The sequence below is a fragment of the Corvus brachyrhynchos genome, unplaced genomic scaffold (assembly GCF_000691975.1).
Source record: "Corvus brachyrhynchos isolate BGI_N302 unplaced genomic scaffold, ASM69197v1 scaffold65, whole genome shotgun sequence".
NCBI classification, from domain to species: Eukaryota; Metazoa; Chordata; class Aves; order Passeriformes; family Corvidae; genus Corvus; species Corvus brachyrhynchos.
The window spans coordinates 1,775,569-1,789,195 of record NW_008238365.1 but is presented as its reverse complement, the minus strand read 5'-3'; the positions used below and the strand labels follow the sequence as shown (position 1 = coordinate 1,789,195).

The 13,627-nt window shown below is 55.4% G+C and overlaps 2 protein-coding genes across 2 annotated transcripts; both read right to left on the bottom strand.

The window, feature by feature from the left end:
- Positions 1–5: 5 nt before the first annotated feature.
- On the bottom strand, positions 6–1,373 carry TMEM54 (transmembrane protein 54; the record flags this gene model as incomplete). Its single annotated transcript, XM_017736105.1, has 3 exons — positions 1,207–1,373; positions 487–680; positions 6–164 (listed from the first exon to the last, which is right to left on the bottom strand). Coding segments are annotated over exons 1-3 (366 nt in total), but the record flags the coding sequence as incomplete, so codon positions are not given.
- An 856-nt stretch (positions 1,374–2,229) lies between these two features.
- RNF19B (ring finger protein 19B) lies at positions 2,230–13,610 on the bottom strand. Its single transcript, XM_017736127.1, has 8 exons — positions 8,459–13,610; positions 6,733–6,877; positions 6,156–6,318; positions 5,453–5,567; positions 4,851–4,991; positions 4,495–4,702; positions 3,465–3,596; positions 2,230–3,027 (listed from the first exon to the last, which is right to left on the bottom strand). Exons 1-8 carry the CDS (start codon positions 8,841–8,843, stop codon positions 2,538–2,540), a joined length of 1,779 nt encoding a protein of 592 aa, XP_017591616.1. The 5' UTR covers positions 8,844–13,610; the 3' UTR covers positions 2,230–2,537.
- Between the last annotated feature and the right edge of the window lie 17 nt (positions 13,611–13,627).

The following is a 13,627-nucleotide window of genomic DNA, read 5'->3' as shown; positions in this document are numbered from 1 at the left end:
GTGGGGATGTTCCCTCCCCAGGACGGAGCCCACAGAGGTGCTGGGGGGGCTCCCTGGGAGGGCTGCAGCCCCCGGGTGCTGGGAGAGGGGCTGGGGGTGCTTACGAGGGCAGCAGGGCCGAGGTAACGGGACAGCAGCAGGGCAGAGACCCCACAGGAGATGGTCTGGGAGGAAGCACAGGGAGGTCAGCGAGGAGCAGCACCTGCCTGAGGGACACCGCTCCCATTCCCGGCTGGAATTGTCCCTGGAAGCTCATCCAGGGGGCAGTGCTTCATCTCCCGCAGCCTCACCAGTAACAAATCCCTGAGTGTTTCATTTTTGAATTTGCGCTAGAAAGGCTTGTTCAGAGCAGGGAAGGGGAGACGGAGCAGGGTCCATCCCGCATCCCGTCTCCTTCCCAGCCTGCATCCCCAACCCATCCCTCCCTCATCCCAACCCCTCCCCACATCCCCTCCCCCGTGTCCCCGGCCCCGCTCCCAGCGGTACCAGCAGCGCAGCGATGACAGAGGCGGTGTTGGTGACACCGTAGTGCAGGGACGTGGCGTCCCGGGCAGTGACCACGAAGCGCAGGACGGTGCCGTGGACGAGGGCCCCGGTGATGAAGTTGAGGTGCCCGACGATGAGGAGGATGAGCCCCGTTTTCATCAGCACCTTTCGGTGGCTGCCAGGATCGGGGTGGCCTGAGACGAGGGTGTGGGGTGGCACTGAGCCGTCCCTTCTTGGCACAGGGATGGGGCATTTGGGGACAGCCCCACAGGACGTGCCCCGTGCTGGCAGGGGATGAGGCAGGAGGTGATGTGGAAGCCACTGGTAGCCCAGGTATGCAAACCACTGCTCCAGCCGGCTCTCCTGGGACTGGGGCAAAGGTGTGGGGCCAGTGACCATGGGGACAGGGTCCCTGTGGGGCTGGGAAGAGCTGGGGCTCCTCGGAGTGATGAGGAAGCTGCGGGAGAGCGGCTGTCCCCAAATGGCAGCTCCAGGGCTGGGTTCTGGCACCCAGCACTTTGAGGAGGGACTGTGGGGCTCTTCCCCCTCTGGAATCCACCCTCACACACCCACCACCACCCGTGCTCAGCCCAGCTCCTTCCCTGACCCCATCCGAGCTCCTCAGCTCCTCTCCCTCCCTCCCTGCCTCAGTTTCCCCCCTGCAGGAGGGCAGGGATGGAGCCCTCCTGCTGCGATCCCCACGCCAGAGCCGGGACTCACCCACTTGGCACATCCTCACCGGGCCGGGGTCAGGCCAGCAGAGGCCCTCGATGCCCCGGGGGCCTGCCCTGCCCTCAGCCCCCGGGCAGTCGCGTCCATCGGGGTCCAAACGCGTCCCGCTGGGAGCAGGGCTGGGACGGGGCAGGACCAGGCCACCGGAGCCACCGCCCGCTGCTCCGATTCCTGTCAGACCAGCTCCCCGGGACTAAGGGATAACTCCACCTTCTCCCGCGGGTCCCAGCCCTGCCCTCCCCTTGCTGCCAAGCCAGCAGCCGTGCTGTGACATGCCGTGCCATGCCGTGCCGTGCCGTGCCGTGCCATGCCGTGCCGTGCCAATTCACCCTTCCCTGCCCCTACACCGTTCCATGCTTCCTCACCCCCCTCTCCATCCATCCCCAGCTCCCCAGCACTCCCCGAAGCCCCAGCAGCAGGCTGCGATCCTGAGGGTCTGGGAAGGGGCAGCCCCTGGGGGTGGGACACTGCCGGACCACGGGCCACTGGCCAGCACTGCCAGGTGCCAGGGACTGACCTGCAGGGAGAGGGCAAAGCAGAGGGGTCAGGGCAGGTGGTGACTTGGCCAAAAGGTGGCTCAGAGGAGCCGGTTTGGTGGCCATCGCCCTCAGGAAGCTTCCAGGGAAGGTTCAGGGAGTGGGATGGGGACAGGGGAGTGCTGGGGTGGCTGTGGGAGGAGCCCCCAGCTCTGCCCACACCGAGGGGCTGTGGGGAGCAACAATTTAATTACAGGGACAGCCCTGGCTCCTGGCACTGGTCTGGGGAAAGGCACTGTCCCCAGTGTCCCACCTGAGCCACTGCTCTCAGCAGCCTCAGCTCCCAGACACCCAGAACAGCTGGAAATTTGGCTTTTTTTCCCCATTCTTCCCCTCCTTTAACCTGTACCCAGCCCTGCTGCACAGGGAGAAGAGAGACCTCTCCTCTTGCCAAGCCTTTGGGAAGAGCATTCACGTGGGCAAAGGCAGCTGGAAGGTTTCCCTGCAGCTTTGGAAAGGACGAGCTGGATTCAGGTCGAATGACAACCAGAGTCTTTATTCCAAGAGTCCCTTAGGATGGTTGCAGACATACAGACACACGTACATATTTACACTCTTACACACCTCACAGAGTTTGAACCAATAAATTAAAACAAAAAGAGGGTGGGGGATTTCCATTTTTTTTTGTTTTGTTCTGTTTTGTTTCTCTTTCCTTTTTCTTTTTTTTTTTTTTGTCACATAAGAAACAGCAACTCCCCGAGGCGAGGCTGGAGGATGGCACACAGAAGCCAACACGGACACAACCCTGGCCCAGGAGCTGCAGTGACAGGGAGGGTGCTCAGGTCACACTCTGGCTTCGATGCATTCCAGCTGGACCATCTCGTCCAGCCGGCAGCCCTCAGCTTGGGCACAGTGGCTCAGGTGGGCACTTGGGCTCTCGGCACCTCTTGCTCTGGGGGTCTGTGGGCAGCCTGCTGCAGTCTGAGAGTGGGGGGACTCGCACTCGTCCGAGGTAATGTCCGGCACGTCGTCCGACTGGCTGTCCGAGCTCTCCAGGTCGCTCCGGATGCTCTCGGGCTGGGCCAGGGTGATGTCCCACGTCTGGCTGGCAATGCAGTCCTTTTGCTCACAGCTTTGGTGTTTGCACGTCTGCTCCTGCTCACCCTCCTCCTCCTCCTCCTCCTCTTCTTCCTCCTCCTCCTCCTCTTCTTCCTCGTTCTCGGCCATTTGGGTGTGGACGTGCAGGGAGTCCTCTGTGCTGCTGCTGCTGGCCAGCTGGTAGTGGCTGGGTTTGGCTTCGATGTCCACCTGGATCTCCATGTTATTGCACTCCCTGCAGGAACAAGCACCTTCACGTTACTGGGAGCAGTTACTGGGTTCGACTGGGCTGTACTGGGAGGACCACACCTCGCAAACACGAGCAAGGTGCTGCTCATCACCCCACGACTCGCTGCTCTCCTTGGATCCTCCCAACAGAGCCACGATATCCCCAGGCTGAGCCAGGAGCTGAGCTGGGAAAGCTCCTGAGTCGCCTCAAGCTGCCAGAACAGCCCCTGGGGGTGCTGGGCTGCAGATCCCCTCCCCAGCCTCCACACCCCACACCAAGGCTGCTCCCAAATTGTCCTTGGCTGGGAAAAGGATGGATCCCAGGCAGGAGAGCAGCCTGGTGCAAACACAGCCATCCCACCACCCACAGCAGCGCTCACAGAGCGTGGATTTTTCCAGGACACCCTCCACCAACGCTCTTCTCAGCATTCCACGTCCTCCTACCTGTCCTGGGGGTTGTAGGAGCTGATGATGGAACCAGCCATGGCTCGGGTGCTGGCGTTGTCACTGACTGCCCCCAGACTGACCGAGTCTTTGGGAAAAATCTCCTTCTGGACATCTGCCTGGACTTCCAGCCTGCAGGAAACAAGAGGATTCCTCAGAAATGCTCCCAAGGAGCACCAACCTGTCCCTGCTCCTCACGGGAAAGTGAGAATCCCTGTGAGCTGGCACAACTCAGCGTGACAGGAGTTTAACCCCAGTGGCTGCTCTCATTTAGTCTCATTTTTGGCTCCATTTAGGCAAATCCATTCCGCTTTCCATGACGAAGGTAAAGCGGTGTTTGCATCCATGACTCACACGATTCCTGCAAAGAGCTGATTTCCATGGATCTCGCACAGAGCCGTGATTGCATCCTGGCTGCCACATCGACACGTGGCTCTAATTACCCAGCAAACTGACTCACAGGCAAGTTGGGAGGAAAACTTCGGTGTAACCTCCTGACTTGGAGAGCCTTGACCCTGGCTGCTGGAGAACAGGAGGCATCGAAGCCTCCAGGCTGGGATAACAGGGCTGGAACAGCTTTAAGCAGGCAGGCAGGAGCTCTGTGCTGTTCCCAATTAAGCTGAAGCATCAGCTCCATGGTCTCAAGGAGCTCAGCAGGGATCTGTCCTCCTTGCAAGAACTAGACTGACTCCAGAAACAGAATCATGGAATGGTTGGGGTTGGAAAGGACCTTAAAGATCCTTTAGCTCCAACCCCCTGCCACGGGCAGGGACACCTCCCACTAGACCAGGCTGCTCAGAGCCACATCCAAACAGGTCTTGGAACATCTGCAGGGACCCCACAACCTCTCTGGGCAATCTATGATCTCCTAGAACTGGTTATTCTACAACAGCCCACGGCACAAAAACACCACGACACAACCTCTAGATCAAAGCACGTTCACTCACACTCCCCCAGTGCTCCCCAAAATAAACCCACTCAACCCACAGAGGCCTTGGGAACCTCTCTGCTTTTCCCACAGTCCAGTTACCTGCTGTACTTGCCCTTGCTCCCCGAGAGGACCCCTCCACTCAGGGTGCCCCCGGACAGGGCGGCGAAGCTGGCGGTCTCACTGTAGTTGCCCTGTATGACACTGAGCCCGTCCGTGGGGCTGCCACTGGTGCTCAGCACGCTGGTCAGCCCCTCAATGCTGCTCTCTCCGATGCTGGGGTTCTTCAGGGCTCTCCAGGCATCGGCCACTGCGGGGAAGGAGAGCACAGGGGTTGGAATTGGCAGTGGGAGCGCTCGGCTGCGATGTCTCATCTCAGATTTGGGAGGGATCAAGACCCTCAACCATTTCATCCCAAGAGCATTTTGCTGCACCCTCTTCCCTTCACCAGTTATTACCTGTGATGGGTCCATCATCTTCATCAAACTCGATTTTCACCCCCTTTCCGTTGGCTGTGCTGACCCCGCAGCCGCCGCCCCGGCACAGCGAGATGGGCACAACCCCATAGACGTAGGCCAGCATGATGGGAACCCCAATTCCTGGAGAGGAGGACGAGCTGCGTTAAGAGGAGCTTAAGGATGTGTTGGGCAGACAGAAAAGGTTTTTTAGGGACTCTCTCAGTCGTGGTTTTGTTGCTTCTAAAGGTCCCAGTTCACAATTTTGCAGACAGACAGTGGAGGAGCCCTTTGTGCTCAGTGGGGGAACCCCAAGAGCGTTGAACGCCCATGACAGCAGCCACCAACCCACAAGAGACAGCTCTGTGTGACAAGGGGCTCCAGGATGGGATGTGGCACAGGCAACTGGTGCTCCAGACAAGCCCTGTGCTGGCTCTGGGCCAGCTGGAGCACATCAGGGTGTGAGACAGAGCACTGCGCCCATACCCACACACAGCTGCACTCTGCAAACGGCCCTTTGGCCACCCCCATGCCACAGGGCTGGGCTACCCACTTGTCTCAGTGGCTACTGGGCCAGCAGAAAGGACAGAGCTGAGCCCACTTACCAACACTGACAGCAGCAATGACTGGAGAGGCAATGACAGACAAGGTGACCCCACCAGTAATGGCCAAGTTCCTCTTGTGCTTGGAGGTTTTCTTCCCCTCGTACCTGCTGTGGATCTGATGGAAGGAAAAGCACCAGGTGAGAACAGCAGACACCCAGAGGACATGAAAAAGTGATCTTCCAGCCTTGCCAGCTGCATGAAGCCTTGAAGAACCTCATTTTGAGCACAGATCTCCTCACAGAGCACACCTAGCAGGAGGCTCTGTGTTTAAGAAAAAGGAGCAACCGCAAGTGCAGGGCTGATGTGCCACTTCTGCCCTCTCAACATCTCTTTGCCAGCACAAACAGCACCACAGAGTTTGGGGTCAGCACCAAAACGCAAGTGACTGCAGGGCAAAGTCTGATGCTCGAGGTCCAACCAGAGTCTCCCAGCATCACAGGATGGGCTCAAAAGGGACCCCTGGGTGCTCCTGGCTCAAGGCAGAGGCACAAGAGAAACACAAAATGCATTTGGGCGGACTCAAAGGGCTACCAGGGCTATCAGCCACCACCTTCCCCCTGCCCACACCATGCCCAGGAGATAAGAGAAGCTTTAGAAGAGAAAACTGAATTTTGGTTCTCTGACAAGATCCACCCTTCCTATCAGCTCTAAATTTCTGGTCAGCACAGAGAACAGCCCAAACCCTTCTGCCCCCCACACTCACCTTCCTCCCAACGTACACAGGGATGCCAATGACCATGGCAGGAATGGCAATGCCAGCGATGAGGGAGATGCCCACAGGAGCTCCAATCAACGTGCCCAGCTGCCAGAGAATCTTCTTTTTACGACTCCATGGCTTTTTGCCCCAGAATGTACAGCCAGAGGGGCTTCATGGGAAGGGAAAAAAGTTGTATTAATATGCCAGCAATTCCTATATGTTCCTGAGAACCCAAATTCAACTTGCACATGAATAAAAGCCAGAACTTAAGAAGCAGGTAGACAACACAAGTAAGTTTTCTGTCTTTTTTCCCCCCACAAAAGGTGAATATCACACTACTGGGTCTATGTTTAATACTCAGTACACCAAGAGCTCTGAAAAGCAATTCTACCAGGAGCTTTTTTCTTTTTGGTGTGTGGGCAAAACACCTGAATGCTGCAAAGCAGGAACAGAGTCCACCTCTTTGGGTCAGAAACAATAAAATTTCACCGGCTGATCGCTGAAACAGGAGGGTGAAAGTCCAAGGGAGGCAGTGAACTCCTCCAGGCAGCCTGGGAGAGGCACGTGCCGCTGCCCTGCTCACCTGAGGTAATGCAGATCCGAGATCTCCTTCATGCAGAGCCAGCAGAACTCGCAGCCACACACGGCACACGTCATGTGGTTGCAGCTGCCGTCGTTCATCTTGATGATGTAAGCGCTGCAGCGTGGGCACGGCTTGATGTCATCGGCTGCGGGGAGGAAGCAAGGAATTCAGATGGCATCTCTGCTGTGAGAGCAAAGGAATCTCGTTGCCCTCCGAAATCCTCGTTTTCTGGGCAGCACGACACCGTGGCTGCTGCTCACAGGGGGTGGTGTGGCTTTAGGTCATCTCAGAGGAGGTGATATTGATGTGACAGACCCCACCAAGCAGCAGGGACTGGGAATGAGAGCTGCTTTTGAAAGCTTGTTCTAAGTCTTGAATGGGATGTATTCCAGAACAGGCTTAAACACAGGGAACGAGTCCTACCTGCCCAGCACAACGAGCCATGACTGAATTGCTCCACTGAGGTGATTCATGGGCCAAGAAAAACACAACAACTGGGAGAACAGGCACTGGAGAAACCCCAAACTTGGCCTTTAGGGGACATGGGGCTGTAGGCATGCACAGCTGCAGAGGCTGCCCAGGCCCCAGCCTGCTGCTGGCAGAGCAGGATAAGGGGCTTTCATCCCTTCCTTAATTCAGGCATCATCTGACCGTGGTTATGCAATGGCTGTGCCGTGGTTCGGGGCTCTGCTGGCCCCTGCAAAGCTCAGCAAGATGAAATCCAGCTGTGAGCCCGGCTCACACCTTATTAATCACCAGGCTGGATCCAGCACAGCGGGGTGGGGAGAAACCACTGTCTCAAAAACCTCCCTTTCCATGGCTAAGTGCCCTTCCTGGCAGGGATCTCTTTTAACAGGATAGAAAAACTCATACATTGGGTTTTTCTGCTGGCTGGGGCAGTATCCATGCTGTCCATTCTTAGGGTTCTCTAAATTGGGGCCTGCTGGACCTCGGCACACCACTAAGCCACCCCAGAACCACCGACGACAGCTCCACACGGAGTGAATTAACATTTAAACTCCTCACACAGAAGGAAAAACAGGGTATTTTGTTTGGGGGTAGGGCAGGGCTTTGAAAAATGGCCTCACTGCCCACTTCCAGAGTCAACAGAGTTATTTTTAAGGAACACAAACTCAGCAGACACAGCAGCTCCCAGCAGGCAGCGGAGGAGTCTGTGGGTTGGCATTTTTTTTGGTACCTGCCATTACCAACACCTAACAGTGCACAGAGCAGAGCTCCCCACACCCAGCCGGCCATGAATGCTGCTCTTCACGACCGCACCAGGCAGCTTTGAAGCTGCAATGGTAAAAAAGTGACTGCTTGTTCAGGGTTTAGATCAGCAAAAAAGCGAGAACATCCAAGATCAAAAGAGCCACAAGCAGAGCTGGGGCGGGTGAGGGGAGTTGCCGTGACACAGAAGGACCCAAAGCACATCATCACCTACTGATCTGTTTGGTGCTGCTGGAAGAGATCAGATGCGTTCTAACACACAGGAGGAGGGGAAATGACTCGTGAGTTTCACAGCTGCTGGAGACACTCGGGGCACTGGCTTTGAGGGGAGGGAGGTTTGCACAGAGGTGCCTCTTTCTCAGCACATACACACCCAATTGAGCAACCAAAAAATCAGGGTGTGACTCTTGGGGCTGTCCTGTGCACGGCAAGGAGCTGGAGCCTAGTGGGTCTGTGCCAGCTTGGGATATTTGATGAAAAAGGGGTAAATCCATACCCGGCCCGGACTCCTGTCCGTAGCTGAGGCCCGACGTGTGCTTGGTCCGTACCCGCAGGGTCTGTGCCCGCTGCTGCCGGGCCATGTCGCAGGTTTGGTTGGGGTGCCATATCTGCTTGCAGTGGTAGCAGAACTCTGTCTGGCAGCCGTCCCTCTCGCAGGTCAGCTTGGGGCAGCTGGCGCAGCCGTAGGCGATCACCGCGTACCTGCGCGAGGAGACAGCGTGGGAATTGAAACACAGAGTCACCGAGTGAGAGTCCTTTCCTTCAGGCTGTCCAGTGCCTGAGCTGCTCTGCTCGAGCAGGGCAGGACACCCAGAGCCACCAGCCCACCTCCCCCATCTCACTCCTGATCCCTGGTGCAGCAGCCTCCACACCAGACACATTCCTGCGCTCTCCAGGCCTGTGGCTTGAACTGCAGGGCCTGAAATTAAGCAGTGCTAATTGGGTTACTCAGGGCAGGATCTTTCATGCAGGCAGCTTGAGATGCTGAGTTCTCTCCTCAGTAACTGCTGGCAGTTCTCACTGGCAATTCACACAGGCCAGATTTGTCTGGCCCAGTGTGCCCAGCTAATTCCTTGCTGTTTCCTCCCAGGGCAGTCTCTGGCTGCTCTTTCCAGGCACACACATCCCTCATTTCCTTAGGCCAGACCTATGGGTGGATGCTGTGTGGTCCAGAGGAGTCTAGGCAAACTGAGGTTGTCCTGGGCACTTCTGTCAACTGAATGATTCTAAAAAAGTGGAGTAACAGTTCCATATGTAGCTAAGTCAACAAGCGAGCTCCTGATGATCTCCACAGAGCTTCCTCTTCCAAAGAGCGGTGAAGAAGAACAATGCCCTGCCTTCGGAACAAGCCGAAACTGGAGTGAAATAATCGACTGTGTGAGAGAGAGAGGCCAAGTCCAACCAGCTCGCTGTGACAGCGGTGTGACACTCCCAGAAGGAACAGGGAACCTATGCAGCATCACCAAGCACTGCTGCAGAAATCTGCCCGACAGCCACTGAGGATGAGGCTGTTTCCATTGGCAGGGGCTGCCCCGAGCAATTCCCGAAGTGCCTTCCCAGTCCTGCGACACCCATATGGCAAAAGAGTATTTTTGTTGCTCATCCTCAGTATTTTTGTTAGTGGTCAGAGGAGAGTAACTCCTATTTAGGGTTTCATATTTAGAGCTCGTGTGGCTCGAGTTGTATTGCCTCTTCTGCTCAGAGGCAGCAGCGTGAGAGCCGCTCCGTGTGTCATACCATAATGATTCATACCCCGTGGGAGTTTGAGCTACTTCATCCTGCCAGGCTACGACATCATCGCCAAAGAAACAACATCTGAGGGCCAGGAGGAACGACTGCAGCTCTACCTGTGCATCTGCACCTGAGCCCAGCAGGAGGAGAGACGGGAAAATCCCATCCCTGGAAGTGTCCAAGGCCAGGTTGGCCAGGGCTTGGAGCAACCTGGTCTAGTGGAAAGTGTCCCAGCCCACGCCTGGATGAGCTTTAAGGTCCCTTCCAATCCAAACCACTCTGTTCCTATATGATAATTCCGTGATGCAGCTGGCCCAGGGGGTTGGGAGGGACAAACTTAATTCCTGTGCACCTTGCCTAAGGAATATTCCACTAAATGTCCTCACCCTGTCACTATCCTCCAGGCCTGCCCTTGGCAAAACAGAAAGGAAAAGCTTCATCTGCCCAGCTGTGTTGTGACACTGCTATTTCAAACCATAACAGCAGGCTAGGAGAGCTCAGTGTAATATATTAAGCAACCCCACACTCTAAATTAACTCCTCGCTCAAAACGTTGGGTTTTTTTAAACACTCAAGAAATTAAAACCATCAGCATTTATATTTTATTGCTGGAGCTGAAATGACAAATATCATGCACAAGCCCACAGCTGTGGGGAAAGAAGCTCCAGGACTGTGTATTGGGGAAAAAAATAACACATCTCCACGTCAAGGTCAACTAGAAAGTGAGTTTTGAAGTGAAATGCTGAGGAATAGTCACGGCAGGACCTGGACAGACAGTGGCTCTCCTCTTCCACTGACCTCTGACACACTGCTGGCCATTTCCAGGATCAATCCCAGCAGATGAGAGAGGAAAGTGAGTTCTCCTCCCCGAGTTTTCCCCAGGAAGCAATGTGAGTGTCTTCCTGAGACCCTAGGAATTGCACAGCTCCGCTTCCAGCCCCCTCCTTGGATGGCCACGAGTTCCCTCCTTCCCTCCTCCTGCCCATTCACGGATCTCAGCCCACACAGCTCCGTTTTCTTTAAAGGTTCTGTTATCCTCCCAAGCTTTTGGGAAGGCTGCAGTGTGACAAACACTAGACAGCGATACCACCTGATTGTAGCAAGGGGGGAAAAAAACCCGAAGCTGCAAACACAGAAAAGGATTTGTTTTGCGATTGATGGCGCATCAATTGACCGGGGTTTCCATGGCAACACGCACCGGTGTTGTGTTCTCCTCCTCCTCCTCCTCCCCCCGGGCAGCACAGCCAGGCTCTTTCATTTAGGAATGCACAGGATGTTTTTAGGGTCCTGTCTGTCACAGCCCTGCAGCCCCTTGATGCCAGCACCTCGGTGGGGGTGACACCCAGGGCCATACCCAGCCCACTTTGGTGGTGGTGGAAATGATAGAACTTTGAGCTTTTTTTGATTTTTTTTTTTCATAACTTCAGTCAGGGGTTTTGTTCACCTTTGCCCAAGGGGAGGGGAAGTGAAGTTTCTCTTCAAAAGCCCCGGTGAGGCCTGATAAGCTGAACATCAACAGACTGGGAGGAGCCAGAAGATACAGAGGAGATAAACGGACATTAACAAACATCACCCCCTGGTGAGGCTGGAGACACCTGGTCTGGGAAAAGATCGATAAGAGAACCAAATAATGAGGACCAAATTAGCATCGAAGGGATCAATAACCAATAGGAGATCGGATCCTAAGCATTGTGTAATTTCAGACCAATGAACCTGAATTTCTTTGGGGTCTTCAATGTATAAATATGTGATAAGTCTGGTAAAGAACCAGGTGGGATGGAAGGATTTTCACTGCACAAATCGGGCATGTGTGGATGAAACGATTTCTATGGCACATCCTGGCCAGAATAAAGTAATGCCTTGATTCTCTGACACTAGAAAGACGTTGTTGGGGAGTTTCTGTTTTTCCCGGGCTTTCGGTGACAGTGGTGGGTGACATTCAGTGCCAAGCATCACTCTGCCGTGCCCCCAGCCCTACGCTCTCCGTACTCCGGCACTACTACAGCGGGGAAAGCCCGCTGTAAATAATTCATACCCTGATTTTACATAAGCACAGCCACACAAGCTCTGCTGGGAAGAATGAATAGGGTGATTAATTCCTCTCCCTGCCGGAGGGCTGATTCCAACAGCCTTTGTTCGAGTGCTACAGACACACCAGCAGCGCTGGTCCACGAGAGCTGTCTCCAACATCTCCAACAGCCCCGGGGTCGCTTCTTGCTCTTCTGGGCAGCTGGGAGGAGGATGCCAGCACGTCACCTGGCTCATCCTGCTCACTGACTAACCAAGGAGGAGGTTTTAGCCCAGAGAAAGAGCCGTGTGTGACACCAGCCTGCCCGAACCCCCGCCAGAGGAAGGGATCAGGCTCAGGCTGCGTTGCTGTCAGAGGCAACGCCCTCCGGGCCGTGCTGGAGCTGGCTCCTTCCAACCAGCCAGCCTGGGTGACGTCGCTGTTTGTACACCTTATCCTGGGCACAGATACCATCACAACAGTCCAGGAGCTGAGATTCGGTGAGCAGGAACCTGATTTTCTCCAGCCGGTTACCAGCAGAGGCATTCCCTCCGTGGCAGCACAACCTGCTCTATCTCCCTGATCTCAACCCCGGCGCTGCTGAAATATCAAGATCTTGCACTTGATTTGGCTTCAGAAAGGAGCAAAGGTGTTGTTTGCTGTTAACTTCACCCTCTGAAGGAACAAGCCCTCATACAGGATGCTCAAGAGGCCGTGAAATGGGTAACCTGAGCCAGGTTCACTGCTTTGCATAGGATGCCTATTACAAGGCTCTGATTAAATCTTCACAACCCTCCCACCACCTTTTCCATTCCGACTACTAGGTCAGACTTTCCTTTCATGTTCTTGCTACCCAGAATTGCCATCCAAGCTGAGTCGTAGCTCAACTTCACAGCACTTCTCTTAAGTTCCCCGACAAAGCTCTTTTCCAGGCAGCTTTGGCTCACGCCCAAAACAGAAACATAACAGAGTTCGTTTATAAGAAAAGGGAAGAGAAAATGAAAGCAACACGCTCATAACTACACAGTCATCAAGCTTGGCTGGGCTGAGTTCTGGACAGACAGACGTTTCCTCACTTGGGCAAGGGACAGTGAGTCAACATCCCTCCTCTCTGCCATGTATTCACGTCCTCCCTGGGAAAAAGTGACAGGTTACGGTTCCTTCTTCCCCACTCCTGGAGATTGCAGCGTTGTCCCCATGCCCTGTCCCCAGGACAGGCAGTGAAACACGCAGCTGGGAATCTCCACACTTCCCATTTGTGCAGAAAAAACCGTTTCTGTTAAATTAGGGGAACGATGGCTCAGCTAAAACCCCCTTCAAGTCGTACCACTCCTACCTGATTTAGCTGTGTTTTCACAACCCCCAAGGTCAAATCCTGGTGCTCTAGAGAGATAATAGGGATGGATGGAATTTTGGTACCCAAGGTCTATCAGCTGCCCCGAACAGACTGCAGATAAGCACAGAACCCCTGCAGCGAGGGCTCTTCATGGGACACAGTAGGACCAGAAGCGTATCAGCAGCAGCACCCCACTGAAAGTGAGCCACCCCTCCCTGTGCTGTCCGGGGACCCACGTGGGGACGGGCAGGAGGACAGTGAGTCCCAGGGCCACCTCAGATGGGATGCCATCCCCAGGACCTGCTGGGCATAGGCAGCAACCCACAGTGTGTTCCACCTCACCCAGCTATCCCAGCACATGTTGGAGACAGGCAGCATCCCTCCAGGGCGGCGGTCTCCTTTCCCCAACACAGCCCAGGACCGATGGATGGGGAACACCCTAAGGAGACAGCCGGTTTGCCCTGCCAAGCTGTCCCAGGATGGAGAGGACAGCATCCTACGGGGACAGCGGCTTCCCCACTCCCCAGGATATGCCAGGATGGAGAGAAGAACAGGTCCCTCTCTCCCCGGGCTGTCCTAGGGCGGAGTGGC